This window comes from Palaemon carinicauda, chromosome 3 (genome assembly GCF_036898095.1).
Source record: "Palaemon carinicauda isolate YSFRI2023 chromosome 3, ASM3689809v2, whole genome shotgun sequence".
NCBI lineage: Eukaryota > Metazoa > Arthropoda > Malacostraca > Decapoda > Palaemonidae > Palaemon > Palaemon carinicauda.
Genome location: NC_090727.1, coordinates 160,124,206 through 160,150,660, shown reverse-complemented (window position 1 = coordinate 160,150,660; position 26,455 = coordinate 160,124,206). Strand labels below are relative to the sequence as shown.

Sequence of the window (26,455 nt, the reverse complement as noted above, 5' to 3'; positions counted from 1 at the left end):
AGTAAACAAAAACTTTAAACAAGAAATGACAATGCTTTTTTGGAAAGAAAATTTTAAAGCTTTAATCTGTCAAAAATTATAGACACAACCTCTAATGCCTGTATTCTTATATAAATCATTCTAAATGGCTCTTAACGAACAAAAAAAAATATATTTCCTTTTCCAAAGAGGTACATACCTGGAAAGAATATTGGAAAATCCTTAATCTTTGAATAATATTTAGGTTTGAAAGTAGGCTAAAAATATATTACCTATGTTCCCCAAAGCCTACCTTAGTAGACAGTGTTTGTAATTTACTAAAGCCAATGCTAACATGAAAAGCATTTTAGCTGCGAGATTCTGATCTTTAATACGAAGATTTTTCTATGGCTAAAAACTCATACCTTTTACATATCATAAAATTACACCTAGATTAGTATTATTATTACTAGATAAGCTAAAACCTAGTTGTAAAAGCAGCATGTTATAAACCCTAGGGCTCCAACAGGGAAAAAGCAGCCCAGTGAGGAAAGGAAGTAAGAAAACAGATGGAATAGTGTGCCTGGGTGTACCCTCAACAAGAGAACTCTAACTTAAGATAGTGGTAAAAAGGCTTTAGAACTACCTGAGACTAGAGAACAATGGTTTGAATTTGAAGGATCTTTCTAGAAGAGGTGTTTAACATAGCTAAAGAGTCTCTTCTCCCCATACCAAGAGGAAAGTAGCCACTGACCTTCACTTAAATGAAGAAGAACTTTTTGGTTACCTTAGGGTTGTCAGATATATGGGGAAAGGAGAATGTGTAAAGAATACTTAAGACTACAGGTATTTGGTGTCTGTGTAGGCAAATATACCTGTGGCCCTAATTACTGGAGGTCTTTCAATTAAAAACCTAAACACATCTACAATACCTGAAATTAATAAATCTAATCCCAGATGCTAGAATACAGAACTAAGGTCGATTCACACTTATGTGTGCAGTGTTTCTGACATCCATGACACTTAATAACTTATATGTGCACTTCCGCCATACTGCGTACAGAGTGAAATCAGTGATCCAAAAGGGCAAAGTTTTCAGACATGGAGTCAGCAATGGTTATCATAATTCTAGATGAAAAGAAAGAAGCTGGGCATAAGGCAAAGTGAGGAAAATAAGGAAAAAAAAGTGGGTACATGAAGGTTGGAAGAAAAAAAAAAGCAAAGGAGTTAGATAGAAAAAATTGGAAATTGTTCAAGTACAGTACTTAACAAACTCCAAAAATGCTTTCAACATGAAAGGAAAAACACTAACTGGAGAAAGGCTGTAACACTGAGAAAACGATTAGCAGTCTATTTCAGATACAATTTATAGTAGGCCAATTACTATATTTATATAATGAAACTAGAAAATGTAGATAACATAATACTCGCTATCTGTATTCTGCATAACTTCATAAAAAAATAGGCAGACACATACCAGTATGAAAAAGAAAAACAACAGTATGCAAAACTACAGAACTAAGATTTGAAAATCAGCCTATGCAGGGTGGAAATGCAACAAATGATGCTTAATCTGTAAGGGAAATTTTACAGTGCAGTACTTTAATTAAGATGCTGAATCTCTTTGAAATGAAGCTATAATTTCCATGATGAAAAATTCTGAAACGGCCTCAGTAAGGGAAGAATATAAAACCTAAATCTTAAAAAGGTTACATGTTTCATGGTGTTACTAAACCATAAGAATCTTTTAAAAACATAAATACAGTATGACTATCCCAAGCCATTGGTTTGTTGCCATTAACAGCTAGATTGTCTCATTACTTTATCAGAGGCCTAAATCTATTGGAAGGAAAGAAATTCTTTAGTTTTAGGGAGCAAATGTTGGTAAAACCAAGAATAACCTTTAAGAAAGGTTGTTTGGGCATATTGTCTTTGTACGGCCACCTTTTTGGCCACTCCAACAAGAAGTGTCACAGGACTGTGAAAGGAACTATCAGCATCATCCTACTGTTCGCAGAAATCTTGAATTTGTTCAACACCTGACAAACCATGGCAAACAGAGGGAATAATAAGAATTGAAGAGTTCGTATTTCATGAGGGGACTACTAAATATCTTAAGACTAGCACATTAGGGACAGGTAAAGGTTTGGAGGTGCCTATGTTATTAAGAAAAAAGATAAAAGGATCCAGGCTACCATCTCAACTTTAAGCCTTGCAAATTCATGGAGTCTAGAATATCGGCTAGAAATGTGGAAGCCTAATGTTACTGCTGTTAAAGGACAAAGTAAACACCAAATTTGACTTCCTGAAAAGTGCATGAAAACTACTACAGTAGTTGACACTTTAGAAGTTAGGTTAGGGTTTGAAACATGGTATGTTAAACATAAAATAATACTATGAACCAAGAATTAAATGAATTTCTTAATCGACAGCCAATGAAACACTTTTTCATGTGAGGTATGATGAGGAAAAGACACTTTCCACAACAGTTCTTCAAAAATCATAGTATGCCCCTGACATGATACACAAACGAATAGTGATAATGATCTTCCAGAAACACTTCCTGTGCATACTCCAAGTAATAATTGCTAACAAAACCAGGGGAAAACTTCTTAACACATTAATAAGCAAACAATCTGGAAAGGTCTGGTCACAACCCACAAAACTGACAAACTGAAGAGACTGGTGTGTCAGTTATCACTCACTGCTAGAAAGTTTTTTCTTTCACTAAGGGAATGTGTTTATTAAAGAGAGAAAATAGAAAAAAAAATATTCTAAGGATAATGTTCAATTAAACCTAGCTTCTGGAGAAGCAATATGAATGAACATCAGGGGAGGATTCATAGAAATAATAAAAAAACATAACGTCACACATGAAACTAAGAAAAGCATTAATGAATTTATTGATAAAGCAGTGGAAAACTTCTTAAAATATATCACAGGAAGAAGTGAGCCCACTCTCAAAGACACAAAAGTCTCTTTGAGAGTGAAGGGGGAAGATAACGTCATATGCAGATCTACGTCAATACAGTGGAAGCATCTTAAATCTTGAGTGCCACAAATGATGTGACTGGGTATTTCTTTCCCAAGAAAACAGAACAATATATGATTAATAAAATGTTATGAAACTATCATCATCTGTTCTAACTAACTACTGCCTTCCCAAGTAAGATGATCATGTTCTTCTGAGTGAAGACCCTTAGAAGTGAAGTATACCTAACATCTAATCACACACAAGGCAATAGGGCCAATCATTAGGTTAAGCTCGTACTTGGAGCCACAAGGGAGAGTTGAGGTGTAAGTGGTGATAAGTGTTCTTGGGACATCTTGAGATGATGTGACTGCCCTTGTGCTTAATATCTATTGAATAATTTTAAATGCCGTCATCGGTAACACTGGACTGCTACTATATTAGATAATCAGATATTTCCTTCTCCCTCAGTACAGACTAGTATTCTGCAGAGTGTTGTTAATGATTAACCTCATAAATTTACAAAACTTTAATAATGCTTTTAGTATTGCTTATCATCACCTTTTTTTATATTCTCCACAGCTATTTATGAGGAATATGTACAATATTGTACATATTCTGTATAAGATGTGTAGATTAAATTCAAACAGTTATTGGGATGATTAAACCAATATTACTGCAATGGTAAAAGCAACACTTTAAAAGCAGTATTACAGCCTATTACACTCATGAGCCTCAACATTCACAACTCTAAAACAGACGGTGCCACAGTTTTAAAGTGTATGAGAGAAGAGCCCTTTGGGAATGAGCTATGTGACAATGTGTCCCACAAAGTATGGGCAGGGATAAACTGCAAATAATGGAAGTATAGTACAGTACTAAATTTAAATGTATTTAGTGAAATATGGTCTTAGCTTGAGGAGGTTTATTGGGACATCATCATCCAATATTGACAATATGGTATGATGGCAGTTGAGGAGTCTGTGCATGTGCATGGTCTTACTGATTTCAAGGATTAACAAAAGTTGGCTTTCCCAATTAAAATGGACAATTGAAAGGAATACTTTGAAGATTTTTCAAAAGTATCTATATTTTTTCTATGAATGCTTTGAGTTCCCAATATGCAATAGTAATGAAAATGTTGTTTTATCTACTGATTCTACTAACAGAGTATTTTGGCTGGTGAGTCACAATAGTATTTACCTGCCATAAAGCACAGCAGGCGGTGTTTATATTCTTAACATGTTTTGCATGACTTGTGTGCTGAATATTTGAAGTGACATTGTTAGTCCAAATTCCCACTAAACTAAAGATTGTTTTCTTGTTCACAAAATATCTAGCTAAATATAATTACTGTAAGGAAAGTCACTCAAGTTTAACAACCAAAATAGACCACACTCCTTTGCCTGTAAATCCACTTGTTGCTTACTTTGCTCAACCAAACAATTTTATGAAAGAATTTTGTTCAGGTTTCATAACAATGCCCTGTAAACTATAGCTAATGGAAATATAAGCACTAGATTTTCTTACAGTTTTGTGAGGTTCTGTGTAATACTCTGTTTACATTTGTGGGGAGTATTTTCTTTTCTTCCTAATTACAATGTATTACCATCATAATGGTAATGGTTAAGAAGACTCGTGGATCTAAAAGCAAAACAAAATTATGATTCCCAAATATATACAAAGGCCTTGATTAATATAATTAAACCAAAACAAAATTCTAAAAGAAATCTCTGAAAAGCTTTTTCTGAATCATATACAAAATTTAAATGTAACCAAGCCCAAAATCAGTGTACTTATAGTACATTACCCCATTCTCCAAAGTGTAATTGCCTTACGTCAAAAGTGCCCTAGGGAGATCAAAATCTTGACATTCGGTCTCTCAGTGGTAACCAAACGACCATAAAATAAAATGATTAAAGGATGTCATCTCTCTTTAAAGAACTAGTTAGAAATGTATTTACCCTTCAAAATATTTGTGGAATAAATTGTTTTGAGATTGATAAGGCACTGTTTAGTGACTGCATAAGGAGCTGCCTCCAAGTTGAAATCCATATATAAAATCCCTAAAGACTTAAATATTATAAATTTTTCTTCTAATATAATCTTAGCTTTAATATAGTATACCAATTTGCATATATGGGTCATGTATGTGAACTCACGGATGTTAATTCCTTTGTAGGCTACACATGAATCAAACAATTACTGTGCATACAGGAGAAATCTTTACACTAATTTGTATACAAGGATCAAACAAGCAAAGTCAGTGACGATTTAACACTACTGTACTGTAATTTGTATGTATTGTATGGATGAAACATGCAAACTTAGTGATGAGGTATTATGATGAAAACCATCTATCAGTAACTCAACAAAAATATAAATACGTAAGACACAAGATTCTACTGTTAAAAACAAGTGAAGTTCATGCACGTGTACCTTTATGCTTGAGAGAAGGAAATAAGAAACGAGAAGCCTACACCATCGTCCAGCCAGGATACTCCTGTGACCCTAGAATGTTGAAAGAGCAGAGGTGGTTAGTTGGCAAGCACATGGTGGAAAGAAAAGCTTCTTGTTTGGTAGATTTTAAGTTTATTGTAAACAGGATGATGGATGGGTTGGAAATTTAAAGCATGCATTAACTGAAGAAAACAAATCATGAGTCAGATTAATACTCGGCTTCATGCAACATCTACAATCATCTTTATGTAATCTTGACATAGTATACAAGCTCAGCTAACTAATTCTAAACTACTGTTACTTTATTGGTTGTATCTAATCAAAACCCTGAAGAGATTAATCAACTTTATCAAAGGAGGTAAAGCAGAGTCATTCTAATTTTGTCTTATTACTTCTTATATGTACATTGAACTTATTACTTCTTATATATACTATACTTAAAAATTGGAATTGGAATAATTGAGGCTTCATATACAGTATCAACCTTTATATAAAGAATAGAAATAAAATAAATGTATTCTAAAACAGTACTGTATTTCAACTTAAAAATCTTTTTTTAAATAAAAGTATTAAGTATTACGTCAACTTTAGCTTTCGCAAAAAAAAAAAAAAAAAAAAAAAATCATTCTAACGATACACTTTGGCAAATTCACTTAATCTATGTAAATTTTTGCCCTTTACTCAAGAATGACTTAGCCAATCATACAAGACTAATGTCTTACAATTAACCCAAACTACCTAATAATAATAGCATACTGATTTTATATTTAAGTAAACACTGCTTATACTGAATATATATTGATTTACATGTTTTCCTTAAGGTGTTAAAAAGCATATTATATATTGAAATATTGGCTATAACTATTTTAAGATAAACAAACTACTCTGTAAGAGCATTATTTAAATACATAAACTTATTTATAACCACTGCTTTAGGTAGACTTCATGAAAAATGATAGGAAAAATGTAAAAATTAATGGCATACTATATTGTGCAGAGTAAAGCACAGTAGTTAAGCACATAAAAGGAACAAAAGGGCAATATATAGTGAAAAAGAGTAGGAAAATAATAATATATCTATCATAGTAATAAATACAATAAGAACAATGCAGTCAAAACTTAATTATGAATACAAATAGACCAAAACTTGGGATCTGGTAAAATGTTAAGGTCTTTTACAAAACATTCAACCTTTACTGTCAATGCAGGCTATCCAAAATTTCTAAAGCTTTTAAAAATTATAAAACAAATAATGATTAAGTAAAGGTAGGCTAACTAAGACCCTCAAATGCAATGAATAACTTGTGTATATCATTATTTTTGAAAAAAATATCTTTCCATTACAATGTCCACTTTTATTACTGGTATAAGTATGTCCCGGGAATACATATTTAAGCTAAATGTGTGTGGAACTAATGACATAAAGAAACTCCCAGGTGTAACAGTGCAGTAACTAAATACTAGTTAGAACTAGTTTCAGTAAGGTTCAAATGAAATCAAGTGTTTTTGCCCCTGTGTAGCATTTCTTACAAAAAATGGCTACAGTAGCTGAATTTTGTAAAATTAAATACTCCATAGCATGCACCAAACAATTTTTTGAAACAAAAGATGAAGTTCAGCAATTCTAACAGTCACTAACAGTTTTTTTTAAGGCAAGGATGAAGGAGATATGATTAATGCTGAAAGAAGACCAAACTGAACAAACAATATCCCTTGATATTTACAAGGATAATTTCTTGCAATAGCGACAAGAGATAAGACATCAGTAAGCAAAGAAATATGATGAAACAAATAAGATTTCATTTTTTGCACCCAGCAAAAAATCTTGCCTATTTAACTTGGTAATGGTTATTTTTAGGTGTTTTATATGGTAATAATTGTGTTTAATACAGCACAGCATTTGAAAATTTTCCATGATTCAAAGGAGAATATCTTCCACATGTAAAATTGTAGACATTCCAAAAAGCTGTGAAACCTGTAAATGTGGGGTTGCTTGCTTGAGAAGTCTTCACCATTAGGGAAAGACTTTGTCACCATCCAAGATTGGTCAAAATATTTGGGAATCACTCCTACCAGAGTGGAGTTATAAGGATAATACATATCGCCTTCAATGCTCACAAAGGATCAGCAACCATTTTATATGGAAGGATGATCAAGGGGGTGGCAACTACATTCCAAGACCCTAGGTCAAACCTTGGGGTAACCTTATATTTTGGTAATTGAGGAAGGTGCTGGTGGCTATGGTATCAAAGATAAAATTGCACTGTAACCTGTCAAGGGTGTCACAAACTGGAGTATGAGAATGACAGCTTTCATGCATAAAATATTCATGTGGAAAAGTATTCAGCATCTGACATGTCTACTTTGGTTGAAAGTCCAAGAGATGGGCACTCCAAACCGGGGTTAACATATCAGAGAGCAAAAGTATCCAAGGAACAAGAGCTTGAGATCCTGCAGCACCTTGTCCGCTAAAAATTCATTAATAAGATAGGAGGATTTTGATAAAAAAAAAAAAAAAAAAAAAAAAAAAAAAATTCTGAAACTGAGCAATGGCAGCTTTGAAAACTTATGTGTATTTTGTGTATTAAATTTTACGCTGCAAATGCTTTACTTAATCCATAATGTTCTGACATGCATTTATCAATTTTAAATAAATATAAATAAGTGCATAACCAAACTCTATGCATAGCTCAAGATAGAATGACAGAACTTCATGTATTGCTCGAGAAGGAAGTTGTAATTCAACTGGCACTAAGAGAAATTGGTGGTCAATAATTGTTTGTACAGTCAGCAGCAAAAGAACTGTTGCCTACTCCACCTTACTTTCACCCCCATTTTCAATTGAGTTTAGAATGTCAGGTGTAAGAGACAGTAGTAAGGGGGAGGGAGAGTTTGCCGGTTAAAGCTGTTAAAAGTTTTGAGGAGAGAGTAAGGAAAATTTCTTTGAAAATCAGAGATTTCCTCTTGCAAATTTCTAATATAAATGATTGAAAATTCTTTGTACTTTTCAAAATTATTCATTTGTTTAACATGAAAGACATTATGAACATCATAATATAACAAACACAAGGACATTTAACAGCTTTATACATGACAAAATCCACGAATACTAGAAATATCTCTCTCTCTCTCTCTCTCTCTCTCTCTCTCTCTCTCTCTCTCTCTCTCTCTCTCTCTCTCTCTCTCTCTCAGATGGAAATCTAAACATATGACAAAAAACATTTTAGTCGTCATACACAAATTTGTTTATGTATTTTGGTCATAAAAGAACACAAAACTGGTGATTAGTGACTAACTCGTAGTTATAAATGCATCTTGTTCAGTAGATTTGTCATCTGACAAAAAATACAGCACTGATGATGAAATTATCACTGAAGTTTGAAGTCCACTTCTCACAGCAACTCTTGACTGCTAAGATATGTTATGTTAACTGATATAGTGTTTGATGATAAAACAACTAAAATGTTTAAAACTAACGTCTGTAATTGTTACGTAGTATTTAATCCATATTCTTATTAGGGCAGATCACTACTTGAAGTTTTGCTGATGCCTCATGAACAAGCTAATAGGGGTTTTTATAGATACACATTCATCATTAATGGTCCTCAAGGCTCAAACTGTTGTATAATTCGACAGTTTCTCTGAGGGCATGTATTTATTTACAAATCAGGTATTGCTATAATTAAGATAATTTAATCTAATAGTGGGGATATAGTTTGCCCAGAAACATAATTGATTTAATCCTAAGAACAGCCAAATGTTATTGCTTATCCTATGCTCAGCATCTTTTGTATTTCTTAATTGAAATATTGCAAAAATTGTCTTTTCCAAAAGAATCTTTTTTGTCCTTTTAATTTCAGAAAGTGCCAACTCACCAGAGGTCATCTCTCAACAACATTGACAAATTATTGGATTCTGGGAGGCAGGCATTCCAATCCTTTCATTCCTACAACCCTAGTCTCTTTTTAAGACAACTAGATTGCGAGGCCAAAGACAGAGTTAGTAGTCTGAATCCTAATGTCCTTCCACTCGCTGAAGTAAGCGGTCGAGTAACCTCATGTTTCACACGTAGATGACATGGCATGTCATATGATTCTCTCAGAACAAAATGCTTCTGACAAGATTCAGTTAAAGGTCATCAGTTGCATCATGTTTCGGGTGGCAGTTAGTATTGTTTGCTTGAAAGCTTGGCCACTAGCTCATCAATGGTTTACTCTAATATGGTAAATGTAGACGCTAGTACTTCTACCACTGAACCAAGTCCCTTAATAAAACAAATGTGTAACAGCTACCATACAAATATGTAAAAAACCAAGAAAACCAGTTAGCAATGTCTTGGTTCCTCCTCCTGAACAGAAGTTGAGGATGAAGAAAAACATGAGGAAGGGCTTGAATATAATGAGACATCTCCCTTTCAAACTTTCTATAACCTCACTGTTGAACATAAGTAAAATAGTGAGTTGCTTGAGGTAAAAGTTATGAAGTTGGTTATTCTTTCAAGTCTTTCCAGACAGCTACTTCCAAGTCTATTTATACCTTTGGATAGAATCGATAAATTATTTCAAATACAAAGATAGGCTGGTAATTCTGGTTCTTGTTAAGTGTTCAAGTCTTTTATACCTCAAAGATGTTCATTCTTATATAAGCCTAATCAGACCTAAGGTCTCTCATTACTGCTAATGGACGTAAATCTTTAAATGCAGGGTTTGTAAGTTATTTACTAAAGAAATGCTGTTTGTAGGTAATAAAGTAGAAAATAATACAAAATCCTTAAATGAAGGGTTTGCAAGCTTGTTTACTATAGGAATGTTATTTGTGGATATTAATATATTCGTGAAATATTCTCCTTTGGTGATTCTATAGTAAAAGTTATTGCTAGTATTTTATAAAATATAGTTGTAGGCCATTAAGATTTTCATTTGCTTTTGATTTATCCAACTTTTTCAGTTAAAAAGGCTTCAGATATGAATTCCAATGATGTAACAGCCTGTGTGTTTTTGTGATTAGGAGAAGAGAACTACAGTACTGTAGTATGAGCCTCAATGGTTGGAAAAGTCTCTAGGGTGCAGAAACATCAATTGCTTTCTTCCAGTATTTTGTGTCCTGTTCTGGATATAAAAAGGATTAAATAATAGCTCAAGTGATACTTTGAGGTTACTTTTCAGGGATATCCAAATATCTGACTTAGGTAACTGCTTCAATAACCATAGAATTGTCGCATATGAATTCCTTTTTGTATCAATGGTAGAACATCGGGATTTCGATCTAGTAAACGTTCCGGAAGAGTTGCAAACCAGACTTGAAGAGGTAATCAGAGGACATTATGACAGTTCTTCCAAGCAGCAAATCCAAGTAGATGGAAGATTTTCCCACTTATCCCATTTGAGAGTGCCTTCGTCCTTATCTGTGTCAAAGAGGGTTACTGGATTCCTCTACACTCTGATACTTCCTTGTCTATGAACCAATTCCATTTTCAAATTACCAGGTATCTAATTCCTATCTTGAAAATAGAAATTAGGACATTTTTTTTTTCAACTGGTTATCCATAGTCCTCAAAATCTTATGGAGCTGGAGACTAATTCTAGAGGTCTCAACCCTCAGCAAGTTTACAGTTCTAACCAAGTTTTCCATAGATACTTCCTAGACAGTTCTGGAGAAGATTGGATGTTTACAATAGACCTCTCCGAGACATCTTTTCACATCATATTCATCTCATTTCTAAATTTATTCTTTTGTTTCATCAACAAGTCAAAGGTTTACTAATTCAAGTGATAATATTTCAGTCTCAGGACTGTCTCTCAACTGTTCCCCACTCCCATTTCAAAGAGGTAAAGGGTTCTAAGGTTAAGAGTTCTTTTATTCAGGTTAATGGAACAGTTGGGGACCTGGTCTATTTAAAAGGTCACTTCTAGTTCCAATTCAGAAGATTAGATACAGTACAGAATTTGGGATTGATAATACCAACAGTTCCTTTTCAGGTTTTTCTGTCTGAAGAAATTATTCAATTTTTTCTTCTAATACATACATACATATACCAAGGACCTTCCCCCAATTTTTGGGAGGTAGCCGACATCCAACAAATGAAACAAAAAAGGGGACCTCTCCTCTCTACGTTCCTCCCACCCTGACAAGGGACTCAACAGAGTTCGGCTGGTACGGCTACAGTGGCACAGCCCACCCTCCCCTGTTATCCACCATAGATGAAGCTTCATAACACTGAATCCCCTACTGCTGCTACCTACACTGTCATCCAAGGCACCGGAGGAAGCAGCAGGGCCTACCGGAACTGCGTCACAATCGCTCGCCATTCATTCCTATTTCTAGCACGCCCTCTTGCCTCTCTCACATCTATCCTCCTATCACCCAGAGCTTTCTTCACTCCATCCATCCACCAAACCTTGGCCTTCCTCTAGTACTTCTCCCATCAACTCTTGCATTCATCACCTTCTTTAGCAGACAGCCATTTTCCATTCTAATAATTCATTTCTTTCTTCTATTTTTGAATAAATACAGAAGATTGAAGTTTTGTCAGTTTGGAAGTGGATGAGACTTCCAAGGTCCATGAATTCCATAAAGTAATTTAGAATGCCTAAAGATAAGGATTTCCCAGTTCCATCTCAATTTGCATTGGAACAGAATAGTCAATCTAGACAATATCAATTCCAGTAATGAAGAACCGATTTCAAAAGCGAATTTGTCAGACAATTGCAGGCAGTTATTCCTGGGAGCCTCCGTGGAATGAAAATCCTGAACCTTTTCTCTGTTTGCAAAAGATTCACGGGCAGGATGAGGAACAACTCAAGATCTTTTACCTCTACATCTGTCAAGGAAATGGATATCTCAGAAGTCAACTCTTCACATCAATAGCCAAAACTTTCTGGCAATATTCAAGACTCTTCAGAACTAAGAATAAATAAAGGTAGGGGATGACGTGGCAGTATTTTCAGACAATAAGACCACACTGGCTTACATCTGGAAGCAAGGGGAACAAAATCACAATCCTTGTACCAAATAACAGAGATGCTATTGACTTAGACAATTTATTCAGGAAAAATTGAACATCTAAGCAGATCAATTAAGGAAAAGTAAAGTTCTTCCAAATGAATGGTCTCTACATCTGTCAATACCATATGTCTAAAAATTTGGTAATGGTAGGTTTGAACAAACAGATATGTTTACAACATTTCTAAACAAAAAACATACAAGTTTTGAGTCCACCAGTTCTATCCATTACCATGCAAGTTAGATGCCCTATTACAAGACTGGTCAAATATGGATATCTGCTCATTTCCATTTGTCATGATACAGGTGGTGATAAATAGTTTTGGAGTTTTCTGAAACAGCAAGATGACATTGACAGTCCCATTGTGGTTGCAAATGGAATGGTCCACACATCTATGGCCTCTTTTACACAAGTGCCCAATAAGGTTGCCATATAATTCAATCTTCTCAAAACATCAGCCTCAAAGGTAATGCAACTACAGTACTGTAAACTCAATCAGCTTCAGAGGTAATTCAACTACTGTAATTTAAACTCATCTGGGCTATATCCAACAAATGTAGACTATGCAACGTATCCTAAACCCAAAAGCAAAAGGTTTTCACATCCCTCTTGATTGTCAATCATAAGTTTGAAAAGACATCTTATAGATAATCTGTAGCTAAGACAATAGAATGTTTCTTTTGGTTGGTGCAAATCTAAAATAGCCTATATCAATGACTAAATCTAGTTTGGATAATACTGTAAGATTTTACAATTTTTTTAATGAAAAGCCATGTTTGATTTCAGCCATTAAGGAATATAGACTAGATCCATGCTAAATTCTGTACTCTCATATCTGGGATTATATCTATCATTTTAAGGTATTGCAGTGGATGCTTAAAGTATTTTTGTATTAAAAGATTTCCAGTAATCGAGTTTATTTGTTTCTTGGTATTTGTAGGTAGTTTTACAATCTTTAAAAGGTTCAAGTTTTGAACAATTGGAAACATTTTCTGTTAAAGATTTCACAGCTGAAACACTTTCTGTTCATATTAGCTTCAACTAAACAGTGAACTACAAGCATTATCTTGTAAAGTAGACTTGGTGAACATAATATTTTGACATCTCTTTTGTTTAATATCAGTTTAAAATGATTTTAGGGAAATTTTTCAAAAGAAATTTCAAATCCCCTTTATGGAAAAGGATGTGAATATTACATCAGAAAATTAATTGTTTGTTTGGTAAGAACCATTCAGTATTATTTGGATAAAACTAATGTCCTAATTTGTTGGGGAGATTAGAATTTCAAATTGTCCTCTGTCCATTGATGCAATGTCTTTTCTTTTCAAAAGTTTGGTCTTGAAGCCTCATAAAGAAGTAATCCAAGTCTAATGAGAGCCTTGAAATTCAAAGTTCAGAACATTCGAAGTGCAGCTATATACCATAATTTTTGAAGGAATCATTCTTTGGAAAGGGTTTTGATGGTAGCTCAACTGCGTACCAAGTCAAGTTTTGCTAAAGAATCATGGTTTATTTATGAAAATTGCTGGGTTTTATTTAGTCTCTAAAGTGGATTCTGATGATAGAGCCTAAAAACTTTATGGGTTCAGTTATAATTTTCTTAATTTAAGGAACTGTAGTTTTAGTTACATGATATTAGGGTTATATAAATAGGTAGTTAGAAAACTGCATTTTAAGAATGTTTTTTACAAATAAGCTAGACTACATGCAAGCTTAGAATGTTTATTTGTTTTATTATTTCAAAACTATAAATTACCTATCTTTTCTTCATTGGCAATCAACTACCATCAGCGTGGGAGTCAGCAATATGAACATCACAGGAAGTTTATTGAAATAAACTGAATTTTAATATTTGAGTTTGTTATTTTTATACTCCCATGATGTTCATATACTGTACAAACCCCACTGACTTGTGGTGTCAAGAGGATAAGAAATTGTTTCAACTTCGAGACTGAAAAGACAAAGGACCACTGGCTTGAAAAGCTCCAGTGGTTACTATTAACCGCTAGAATGTCTCATTACTGTACTTAACTAACGGCGAAAATCTATTGAATGGATAGAAAACAGAAAATGAAAAGTTCTTTGGATTTAGGAGTAAATGTCAATAAAACCTAGCTTCAAGAAAGAAGCAAAATGAACATCAGGTGAGCATAGAATTAATGTTATTACTAAAATTCCGTTTATCTGGCAGTGAATCTCCATAAACAGACTGTGTTCATTTAATTCCTAAGAGCCAATATATAACCAGAGTACTAAGCACTCCATGTATTCAATAATAGGCTAAAACCAAGGACCAAGGCCAAAACACAAGAGTAATTTCACCTGTAAACCCTTTGAAGAATTGTGTGAAGAAATTCAATATGGGAACAATGGCATGCTTATCATTGATGATGGAAGAAAGGGTCAGCCAATATTAGCTGTAACATATGTTCTTTAGCAAGAAGCAATACTTTAAGACCTGTATATATTCATCTTTTCCATAAAAGTTAAATGTTTAAACTTTATGTAACAGTACAGCAAGACATCTGGAACAAAACTGTGATATGCAGATTCAAGGAAATTGCAGGTCAGCCTCTGCCCTGTTACTTATGATATAGTTAGGTAAATAAATGGTAATGACCCCACCAAATCAATAATTCAGCATAATCTAAAGCTTGAGAAAGGTAATTTAGAAAAATTCAGCTAGTTTTCCACTAAGCAACCTGTACATATTAACATGACATTATCTTCTTGAGCATGTGAGAGCTTTATAGAGAATGATCAATAATGTTCAAGATTGCCTTCTTGAAGGATATTTTTCTCAATTCTAAAGATAATCAAATATTTTCTGTCTAACAGCAAAGCTTCAAAACTTATTTCTACTATTCCACTTCATAATTCCTGATGGTGCTAATGAAGCTACAAGAATCTTTAGTGATTACCTGCATGATAATAGCACATGGTTTCAACCATTCTTCATATGTATCATAAATTGTTCCAGATACGTATCTCAACTTTATGTTCCTAAAAGTATGAAAATATGAAATATGATAACCTTCACAAATATAAAAGTCAATCAAAAAGTTTTCCTTTCAGCTTTTCTACTTTACATTAAGATACCAGATTTTAAAAAAGCTCTCACAATTCCATACTTGTACTGCTACAGTATTTAATGTGGTGATGAATTTTATACAAAAAGTTGCTTTCTCTATGTAGTCTGTAAAAGTTCTCCAATCCTGAATTCCTATCCTTTGTTTTCTTGATCTACTTGTAATATTTCTTTTCCATATGGCTTGCAATTTGTATTGATACTTATCAGCCCACCTTCTATCTTACTATTCTAAACAGGCCAAAAGACTCTTAAAGCTTAACAAAAACAAAGTTACCTCCCCCATTTTAGGCCTTTTACACTTCTGTAACTACTCTGGTACTTGAGAGTTACTGAACCTAAACAAAGATACTAAATTTAACAGCAAAACAAAGTCACAGGCCACGTTAACCTTCCCACACAAAGGATTAAACAGTTTCTGTTACATGAACAAAACTTAATTTATGGAATAACTATTCAAATACTACTGATTTTGAATCCAGGGGCCTTTGTCCCTTCAATCTTTTACTCGGGTATACTGTATCTCTTATGTCTTTAGGAATGAAAAGAAAATAAAATTAAAACACAATTATAAGGATCAGAATAGCTTTTTTGTTATGCTGTATTGAAAAAATTAAGCTCATTAAAACTCTAAGGTTATACTACACTGACAGTCAATTAGACCTAAGACACAATCTTGAATGAAACTGAAATACTGAGGGTTCTCTGAGCATTAGAAGTCCATGTTGAATCTATGACACAATCCATTAGAGTAAATTCTCTTTAGGGTTACAAACTGGACATAATTGTTTATCCCATGTAAGTTGGTTGATGGCTTGTTACAAGAATCATAGAAAAAAAGATAACATTAAGGCAGTTGTATTATTACCACAAGAGAAAGAAAAGATTTCTGATGTGTTACTGTTAAAAGTACTTTCCCAAGAAAACAAGTTGTCTAATTTTGTTAGTAACTACTTGCAGCTACTTACCAATTTAATTTTTATGGTCTATATGGTTAACTACCATTTATGTATTTCTAGTTAGAAGAAAACATGCTATACAAAATTCCATGCAAGCAATTTTGAAAGGATAAACAGCAAATGCCCTGCAGCTTCTAATTAATGTCCTAACGTATGCAATCAATAACATATCTAAACTTTTGTAGTTTCTGTAGTTTTGCTGAAGAGGAGAACTCAGGACATAATAAAAAAACAAGCAAGGTTTTCCCGTAACCACCAATGTTCAAACCCTATTTCCTTAAAAATCTCCAGCTACACCCGACAATGAAGAGTGCACATCTGGTTGCAGTGGACCTTCACAGTATAAGTAGCTTACAGTTTTCTATAGAATATGTAATGGGGAAGTCTACTATGCAAAAATGAATTTCTATAAATTTCAATAAATACTGAAGCAACAGGGGCAACCAGAATATTACACTATTCCCTTGTTTCTTTTTTTTTCTTTTTAGTAAAACTAGTAAAAGCAAAGTCCTGCCTATGTCAATATAGGAGCAAGCGTAAAAGTGCCACTCCAAGCATGCAACTCGCTTACGTGGAGATTGGAAGTTTTGGTGCCTAACTTGGATATGTATATCTTGTAATTCCCCTGAGAAATGAAAGCATACAAGTGAAAATTATGGGCAATAACCAAAACATCAGTAATAAACCCAACAATCAAATGAATATATAAATAATTAAATATTCTAGTACAGTATGCCCTAGCCACCAGGATTACATTTATTCCTTTTACCTAAGTGTTAAAGAGTTACACAAGCACCTATTTTTACTATAAAATCTTTAAAATATTTCACTTCTTTCGACATAACCTCTATGTCCACCAGAAAACATTTTATTATACAATTTCCTACCAGCATTTTTGTCCTTTAATCAGTTTGCCACTAAAGGAAAAAACGATATAGCAAATTATCAACTTGAAAGTAGTTTTTCTCAACAAGTGGCATCAGAGATGGGAGAAGAAAATAAACTTTCAATTGAAAGTTGTTTATGACCAATTAAGCATGCTGAAGATTGATGAGAATGCCTTCAAATTTTTATTTCCTTTGACTGGGGTACACTAAAGTAAAATTTCACCAATCAGTAAATTCTTTACAAGTTATGTATTTTTTGATTTGTAAGTCTTTTTATTCATAAATAATACATGTAGGTTTATTAATTACTTGTTTGGTTTTCCAGTTGTCTGAAACTTTATAGTTTTAGAAGGCAATTATTGGATAACTGTATGGCATTTGGGCTATTAATGCTAGCTACACAGACTCTGTTTCCATGATATTTCTGTCTATACAGTTAGTGTTCCTTCTTTCTTCTTTTTTCTTTCATACATATGTATTCTATTCTATGGATAGTATGTCTTCAAACTAACCTGCTCAAGTTCCAAAAGGACTATAATCCTTCAAGTACAATAATTTGCTTTTGAAGGCGCTGGACCATGGTCCCTAAATTAAAGGGCTCTGGCGAGTCCAATATTCCAATAACCTCAAAGACAATTCATTAACAATGCACTGACGATTTTAATCAAATTGATCAAGGTTGTGTGTGAAACTAAGAATATGGAGCTTTCTTGGAAATCTATTTGGTCAAGGCAGAACTCATCGTACTGTGAAATATGTTATTTTTATAATAAAATAAATTTTTGAATATACTTACCCGGTGATTATATAAGCTGCAGCTCTGCTGCTCGACAGAAAACTCTACGTTAAAAATCCACCAGCGATCGCTATGCAGGTAGGGGGTGTACTTCAACAGCGCCATCTGTCGTGCAGGTACTCAGTACTCAATGTAAACAAAGAACTCAATTTTCTCTTCGGTCCACTGCGTCTCTATTGGGGAGGAAGGGAGGGTCCTTTAATATATAATCACCGGTTAAGTATATTCAAAAATTTATTTTATTATAAAAATAACATTTTTCAATATTTAACTTAGCCGGTGATTATATAAGCTGATTCACACCCAGGGGGGTGGGTAGAGACCAGCAATAAATGTTTACATTATTATGAGCTAAGGATTTTTTATTTCATTTTAGCAGTTATCAAAATAACAAACATAAAATAAATAAGTACCTGGTAAGGAAGTCGACTTGAACAATTACTCTGCCTTTTTAAGTACGTCTTCCTTACGGAGCCTCGCGATCCTCTTAGGATGCTGAGCGACCCCTAGGAGCTGAAGTATCAAGGGTTGCAACCCATACTACAGGACCTCATCAAAACCTCTAATCTAGGCGCTTCTCAAGAAAAGAATTTGACCACCCGCCAAATCAACCAGGATGCGAAAGGCTTCTTAGCCTTCCGGACAACACAAAAACAACAATAAAAAACATTTCAAGAGAAAGATTAAAAAGGTTATGGAATTAGGGGAATGTAGTGGTTGAGCCCTCACCCACTACTGCACTCGCTGCTACGAATGATCCCAGGGTGTAGCAGTTCTCGTACAGAGACTGGACATCTTTAAGATAAAAAGACGCGAACACTGACTTGCTTCTCCAATAGGTTGCGTCGATTATACTTCGCAGAGATCTATTTTGTTTAAAGGCCACTGAAGTTGCGACAGCTCTAACTTCATGTGTCCTTACCTTCAGCAAAGCTTGGTCTTCCTCACTCAGATGGGAATGAGCTTCTCGTATTAACAGTCTGATAAAATAGGATAAGGCATTCTTTGACATAGGCAAAGATGGTTTCTTAATAGAACACCATAAAGCTTCTGACTGTCCTCGTAAAGGTTTAGTTCGTCTTAAATAGAACTTAAGAGCTCTAACAGGGCATAAGACTCTTTCTAGTTCATTTCCAACCATATTTGATAGGCTTGGAATATCGAACGATTTCGGCCAAGGACGAGAAGGTAGCTCGTTTTTGGCTAGAAACCAAGCTGTAAAGAACATGTAGCCGTTTCAGATGAAAATCCGATGTTCCTGCTGAAGGCGTGAATCTCACTGACTCTTTTAGCTGTGGCTAAGCAAACCAGGAAAAGAGTCTTTAAAGTGAGATCTCTAAAGGAGGCTGATTGTAGTGGCTCGAACCTTTCTGACATAAGGAATCTTAGTACCACGTCTAAATTCCAACCAGGTGTAGCCAAACGACGCTCCTTCGTGGTCTCAAAAGACTTAAGGAGGTCCTGTAGATCTTTGTTGTTGGAAAGATCTAAGCCTCTGTGACGGAAGACTGATGCCAACATGCTTCTGTAACCCTTGATAGTGGGAGCTGAAAGAGATCTTTCTTTCCTCAGGTATAAAAGGAAGTCAGCTATTTGAGTTACAGAGGTACTGGTCGAGGATACTGATACTGACTTGCACCAGTTTCTGAAGACTTCCCACTTCGACTGGTAGACTCTAAGAGTGGATGTCCTCCTTGCTCTAGCAATCGCCCTGGCTGCCTCCTTCGAAAAGCCTCTAGCTCTCGAGTCTTTCGATAGTCTGAAGGCAGTCAGACGAAGAGCGTGGAGGCCTTGGTGTACCTTCTTTACGTGTGGCTGACGTAGAAGGTCCACCCTTAGAGGAAGAGTTCTGGGAACGTCCACTAGCCATTGAAGTACCTCGGTGAACCATTCTCTCGCGGGCCAGAGGGGAGCAACTAACGTCAACCTTGTCCCTTCGTGAGAGGCGAACTTCTGCAGTACCCTGTTGACAATCTTGAAAGGGGGGAATGCATATAGGTCTAGATGTGACCAATCCAGTAGAAAGGCATCTATATGAACTGCTGCTGGGTCCGGGATTGGTGAGCAATACATTGGGAGCCTCTTGGTCATCGAGGTTGTGAAGAGATCTATGGTAGGCTGGCCCCATGTGGCCCAGTCTCTTGCACACATCCTTGTGTAGGGTCCATTCTGTTGGAATGATTTGTCCCTTCCGACTGAGGCAATCTGCCATGACATTCAAGTTGCCTTGGATGAACCTCGTTACTAGAGAAAGGTTTAGATCTTTTGACCAGGTGAGGAGGTCCCTTGCGATCTCGTACAACGTCATAGAGTGGGTCCCTCCTTGCTTGGAGATGTACGCCAAAGCCGTGGTGTTGTCCGAGTTCACCTCCACCACTTTGCCTTGAAGCTTTTCAAGGCCAGATGAACTGCCAGTAGTTCCTTGCAGTTGATATGCAACGTTCTTTGACTCAAGTTCCAAGTTCCCGAGCATTCCCGACCGTCTAATGTCGCGCCCCAGCCCGTGTCCGATGCGTCTGAGAAGAGAACGTGGTTGGGAGTCTGAACAGCCAGGGGCAGACCCTCTCTGAGGCTGATACTGTCCTTCCACCAAGTCAGGGAAGACTTCATCTTCTCGGAAATGGGGATCGAGACCGCTTCTAGCGTCTTGTCCTTTTCCCAGTAAACAGCTAGGTGACATTGAAGGGGACGGAGGTGTAGTCTTCCTAACGAAACGAACTGTTCCAGGGATGACAGTGTCCCTATCAGACTCATCCACTGTCTGACTGAACATCGTTCCTTCTTCAGCATTTCCTGGATGCATACCTGGGCTTGACTTGTTCTGGGGGCCGACGGAAAAGCCCGAAAAGCTTGACTGTGAATCTCCATCCCTAAATACACAATAGTTTGGGATGGGACCAGTTGAGACTTTTCCATATTGACCAGGAGACCCAATTCCTTGGTCAGATCTAGAGTCCACTTTAGATCCTTCAGACAGCGACGACTGGAAGAAGCTCTTAGAAGCCAGTCGTCCAAATAGAGGGAGGCTCTGATGTCCGCTAAATGAAGGAATTTGGCTATATTCCTCATCAGTCTCGTAAACACAAGAGGAGCTGTGCTTAGGCCAAAGCACAGGGCTTGAAACTGGTAGACAACCTTTTCGTAAACGAATCTCAGAAAAGGTTGGGAGTCTGGGTGGATGGGGACGTGAAAGTATGCGTCCCTTAGGTCTAAAGAGACCATCCAGTCTTCCTTTCTGACCGCTGCTAGAACGGACTTTGTGGTCTCCATGGCGAACGTCTGCTTTGTGACAAAGACATTCAGCGCACTGACGTCTAGCACCGGCCTCCACCCTCCTGTCCTCTTTACCACTAAGAAGAGACGGTTGTAGAAGCCCGGGGATTGATGGTCCAGGACTTTGACTACCGCTCCCTTTTCTAGTAAGAGAGACACCTCCTGCTTCAATGCTCGTCTCTTGTCTTCCTCTCTGTACCTGGGAGAGAGATCGATGGGAGACGTTGCTAGAGGGGGTTTTCGTACAAACGGGATCTTGTACCCCTCTCTGAGCAACTTCACAGATTGTGCATCTGTGCCTCTTTTCTCCCAGGTCTGCCAGAAGTTCTTGAGTCTGGCTCCCACTGCTGTCTGAAGAAGGTGGCAGTCAGACTCTGCCTTTAAAGGACTTGGTACCTTTCTTCTTCCCACGTATCCCTTCGGCACGAGCACCTCCTCTGCTGGAGGCTCTGCCACGAAAGGGCGGAATGAATCTGGACGCTGGAGTGTCCATCCTGGGTCTTGACAAGGTAGGCAAAGGGGTGGCTTTGCGGGCAGAGGACGCAACCAGGTCATGGGTGTCCTTCTGAATCAAAGAAGCAGCAATCTCCTTAATCAAGTCCTCTGGAAAAAGGCACTTTCAGAGAGGAGCAAAAAGAAGTTCTGATCTTTGACACGGTGTCACTCCAGCTGACAGGAAAGAGCAAAGGTTCTCACGTTTCTTGAGGACCCCGGATACGAACGAAGCCGCAAGCTCACTAGATCCGTCACGTATGGCCTTGTCCATGCAGGACATTATGAGCAAGGAAGATTCCTTGTCAGAAGGGGAGATCTTCCTGCTCAAAGCTCCCAGACACCAGTCCAAAAAGTTAAAGACCTCGAAGGCTCTAAATACTCCTTTCAACAGATGGTCTAGGTCCGAAGGAGACCAGCATATCTTAGAGCGTCTCATGGCTAGCCTGCGGGGAGAGTCTACCAGACTTGAGAAGTCGCCCTGGGCAGAGGCAGGAACTCCCAAGCCGAGAACTTCTCCCGTGGCATACCAGACGCTCGATCTGGAAGAGAGTTTCGCAGGGGGAAACGTAAAGGCTGTCTTCCCTAGGTTCTTTTTGGACTGCATCCAATCTCCTAAAACTCGTAAAGCTCTCTTGGACGAGCGGGCGAGGATGAGTTTCGTAAAGGCAGGCGCGGATGACTGCGTACCTAAAGCAAACTCTGATGGAGGAGAGCGTGGAGCCACAGACACAAACTGGTCCGGATACATCTCTTTGAACAGAGCAAGAATTTTTCTAAAGTCCAAAGAGGGTTGCGTGGTCTTGGGTTCGTCAAGGTCCGAATGTGGTTCATCAACGTGTGCCGCATCGTCATCATCAGAGAGTCCATCATCCGAGAATTGAGGAGGAAGCGGCAAAGGAGTAGGAATCGGCTAGTCAGCTGAGTCCGGTAGCACGGGTGCACGCGTGACTGAACCGGACGCAACGTCATGGAACTGTTGCCCAGTCTGTGAACTGGCAACAACCATAGCAGCGAGGGGACGCATAGCGTCTACTCCAGACTGTCTAGTCTGATGTGGGCGAGCAGAGGCAACCACACTGGTTTGCGGAGGTTGACGTACCGCGTCAAAACAAAACAACTTAGACTGTTGTTGTACCTCGCGAACGTCAACGGAAGGTTCCGTGCGTCGCTGAACGTCAACATGCGGCTGGCAGGGTACACTGGAACGCATGGGTGGCGGGACTCTCTCAGCTGGAGTGCGGAAGAAGGTCGCCTCAGCGTCCACAGGACGCAAAACCGTGGTTGGTTGTAGGCAAGAGGTTGGTTCAGCATCAACCTTCTCCGCACGAAAGTCCTGCATCAATGACGTTAACTGATACTGCATGGTCTGCAGCAAAGACCACTTAGGGTCTACAGGAGCAGGTGCGGCGACAGACGGTGTGACTGCCTGAGGCGGTACCGCTTTGCCTCTCTTAGGAGGTGAGCAGTCGTCGGAAGACTGCAGCGAGTCCGAACTGACCCAGTGGCTACAACTGGGCCGTTGGACTTGCGCGGAAGGGACCGACTTGCGCTTAAGAGGCCGCGAGACCTTGGTCCATGATTTCTTACGAGAAACCTCTTCCACAGACGAGGAATAAATGGGCTCTCTCGTCTCTGTGTAGGTGGGGCGATCTTGGGTAGATACGCCCGAAACCACGGAGGGAACGTCTGTTCGCTGATTAAAGCCTCTCGAACCCTTTGGTCGTACGACATTGCTTCTCCCCTGGACTTGGGAGCTTGCAAGAGGTCCCGGACTAGGAGGACGACAGGCACGAACAGACGAACCCTCAAGCGCAACACTATCCACAACACTATCACTCACTTTATCACTACCCACTGCACTCTTACACTTCAGCTCCTTGACGTCCGCCATGAGCTGGTTACGGTCACTAGCCAAGGACTCGACTCTCTCACCCAGAGCTTGGATGGCACGCATCATATCTGCCATCGAAGGTTCTTGAGTGCCAGAAGGGGGATTAGGAGCAACCACTACAGGGGAAGGAATAGGTTGTGGGGCATGAGGAGAGGAAAATTCAACGGAGCGAGATGAACTTCTCCTGACTCTATCTCTCTCTAGCCTACGTGTATATTTCTGGAATTCGATAAAATCGAATTCCGAAAGCCCAACGCATTCCTCACATCGATCTTCCAATTGACAGGTTTTATCCCGACAATTGGAACAAACGGTGTGAGGATCGATAGAGGCCTTCGGAAGACGCCTTGAACAGTCCCTAGCATTACACTTCCTGAATTTAGGGACTTGAGAAAGGTCAGCCATTTTGAATTGGTCAAAGGGGAATTCAAAAGCTATCCAAAGTCATCAACAAATAATCCGATATCAACAAAAGAATGCAAGGATTTATTGAAGATAAAGCCTGCAAAGCGAAAGCTCAAAACTAGAAACGTGTACTTCACCAAAAAGTTGTGAAAACCAATCCAGTTAGCAACAGCGAATTAGTAGGTCTTGCCGGTGGCACGACAGAGAGAAAATTGAGTTCTTTGTTTACATTGAGTACTGAGTACCTGCACGACAGATGGCGCTGTTGAAGTACACCCCCTACCTGCATAGCGATCGCTGGCGGATTTTTAACGTAGAGTTTTCTGTCGAGCAGCAGAGCTGCAGCTTATATAATCACCGGCTAAGTTAAATATTGAAAAATGGCTCTGTGAACCTTGGCTTCACAGTACCATTGGCAAGATCCCGGCTCACCAATGGTCAATGTTTACATCTTAAGGAACTTTTTCAATACTTACTAAGATAATTCCTAAATCCATAGAGGATAAGATGATACTATAAAGTAAAATGTGCTTCCAAAAATAAAATAATTCCAAGTAAACTCAGTTAATACTCATTTACCACAGAAATGATCCAGTCAAGGAATACTTAACCCTTTAGGACTCCGATGACACACTATAGCGTCATTCATTCACATAACCGTAAGAGCTCTGATGACGCATTGCGCATAGATATTCACTAAAAATTGTGGAGTCATTCAATGAAAACAAGATTTGCATCTCAATGAATGTGGATGCTGGTCCTAAAAGAAAATTTTATTTATCACATTGATATTATCCAAAATCAGGATACCATACAACGAAATGGTAGCAAACCAGTAAGTCAATGAAGACCTAGCACTCCTCCAATAGAAAAGTCCTCCCTTGTCATGGCGGGATTTCATCATAGATGACTCAGAGACACCCATTGCTGCATCTGAATGAATGTGGATGCTGGTCCTAAAAGAAAATTTTATTTATTACTGTACATTGTTATTATCCAAAATCAGGATACCATACAACGAGATGGTAGCAAACCAGTAAGTCAACGAAGACCTAGCACTCCTCCAATAGAAAAGTCCTCCCTTGCCATGGATGGATTTCATCATAGATGACTCAGAGACACCCATTGCCGCCCACGAGATGAGCACCGGATGACCTTGCCCCTATCTTTCATTGGTTTTGAGGAGGGAGACTTTCAACTTTGCTCAAAATATATCACACCCTTCAGGCCACCACTCCACAGCCCGTCTCCTAACTGAGTAATTCATTAGGAGGGCAATGAAATCATGTACAGTATCAAGAAATGGGCTTACAAATGTCTTCCTTGTCATTCACCAAAGATAAGAAGGTACACAGAATCTGGGCTAGGAGAATTTAAAACAACCGATTGCTGCCCCACTCAGATTCACGAAAACATTGTGGGGTACTACTATCCTGCTCCGAGAGATATAGATACCTTTTAACCATCACCAACTGGAATACCAGATGGTCTGAGGCAACAACTGTCAAAAGACAGATGGTGGATACTGTGCTAAAGCTCTAATTAATTGGGTCAGCAAGCAAGCACAGAGTTCCCTAACACATAAAGAGCAATACGGCCCAAAAGTCAACCTCATGGTCAAACATATCCATTGCTTCTTTGAAACAATTTCACAACCAAATGTCAGGATGGAAGGTGGAAAAAGGATTTACCAAGGATCCTAATTGGACTGAGAACAGCCACAAACACAGCACTTAAACACTTCACCAGTGGAGGCACTCTACGGACAATCATTAGTGATACTCGCCAATGTATTTCAGGATCCAAATAAACCTACCAACCCATCTGATGCCCATAAAGAAAAATAAGAAATTCTTCCAGGAAAAAAAATGTACACCTCAGCCAAGAAATCCTACATTGCTACAGAACTAGAACCTACGATATAAAATATATGCATTCATCAGAAAAGATTCATACTGACCCACCCCCGGCACCCACATAATCGCGGGACTTCATTGCAAACTGCAGCGAATACAGAAGTGCTATGAAATGTCAGTGGAAGGCAGAACTACCTGGGTATAGATAATATAGGCTAAAACCAACATATGTGCATTCCAGACACTTGAGATTATATAGGGAATTCATTCAGTATTTTCATTACAATATTTATTCTCCTAGCATTATTCACTAACTATTTATTATGCAAAAGGGCATAGAAGGTATGCTTACTGTAAAAAAGGTTTATAACCATCTTTTACACAAGATTTTATGCATTCATAGATACATTTGC

General features: G+C 37.6%; 1 protein-coding gene across 9 annotated transcripts in view; it reads right to left on the bottom strand.

Moving 5' to 3' along the window:
* Positions 1–26,455, bottom strand: part of LOC137638730 (TGF-beta-activated kinase 1 and MAP3K7-binding protein 3-like) — an 88,821-nt gene that overhangs the window by 18,542 nt on the left and 43,824 nt on the right. For 2 of the 9 annotated variants that reach the window (XM_068371058.1, XM_068371062.1), the window contains exons 8-9: positions 17,011–17,064; positions 5,369–5,440 (exon numbers count right to left, since the gene is read on the bottom strand). The exons of 3 other annotated variants lie outside the window; for them this stretch is intronic. In XM_068371058.1, coding sequence (XP_068227159.1) covers positions 5,406–5,440; positions 17,011–17,064 — 89 coding nt within the window. In that variant the 3' untranslated portion in view covers positions 5,369–5,405. The remainder of the gene's footprint in view (positions 1–5,368; positions 5,441–17,010; positions 17,065–26,455) is intronic. 4 more of the 9 variants (XM_068371059.1, XM_068371063.1, XM_068371064.1 and 1 more) reach the window with 2 other exon arrangements.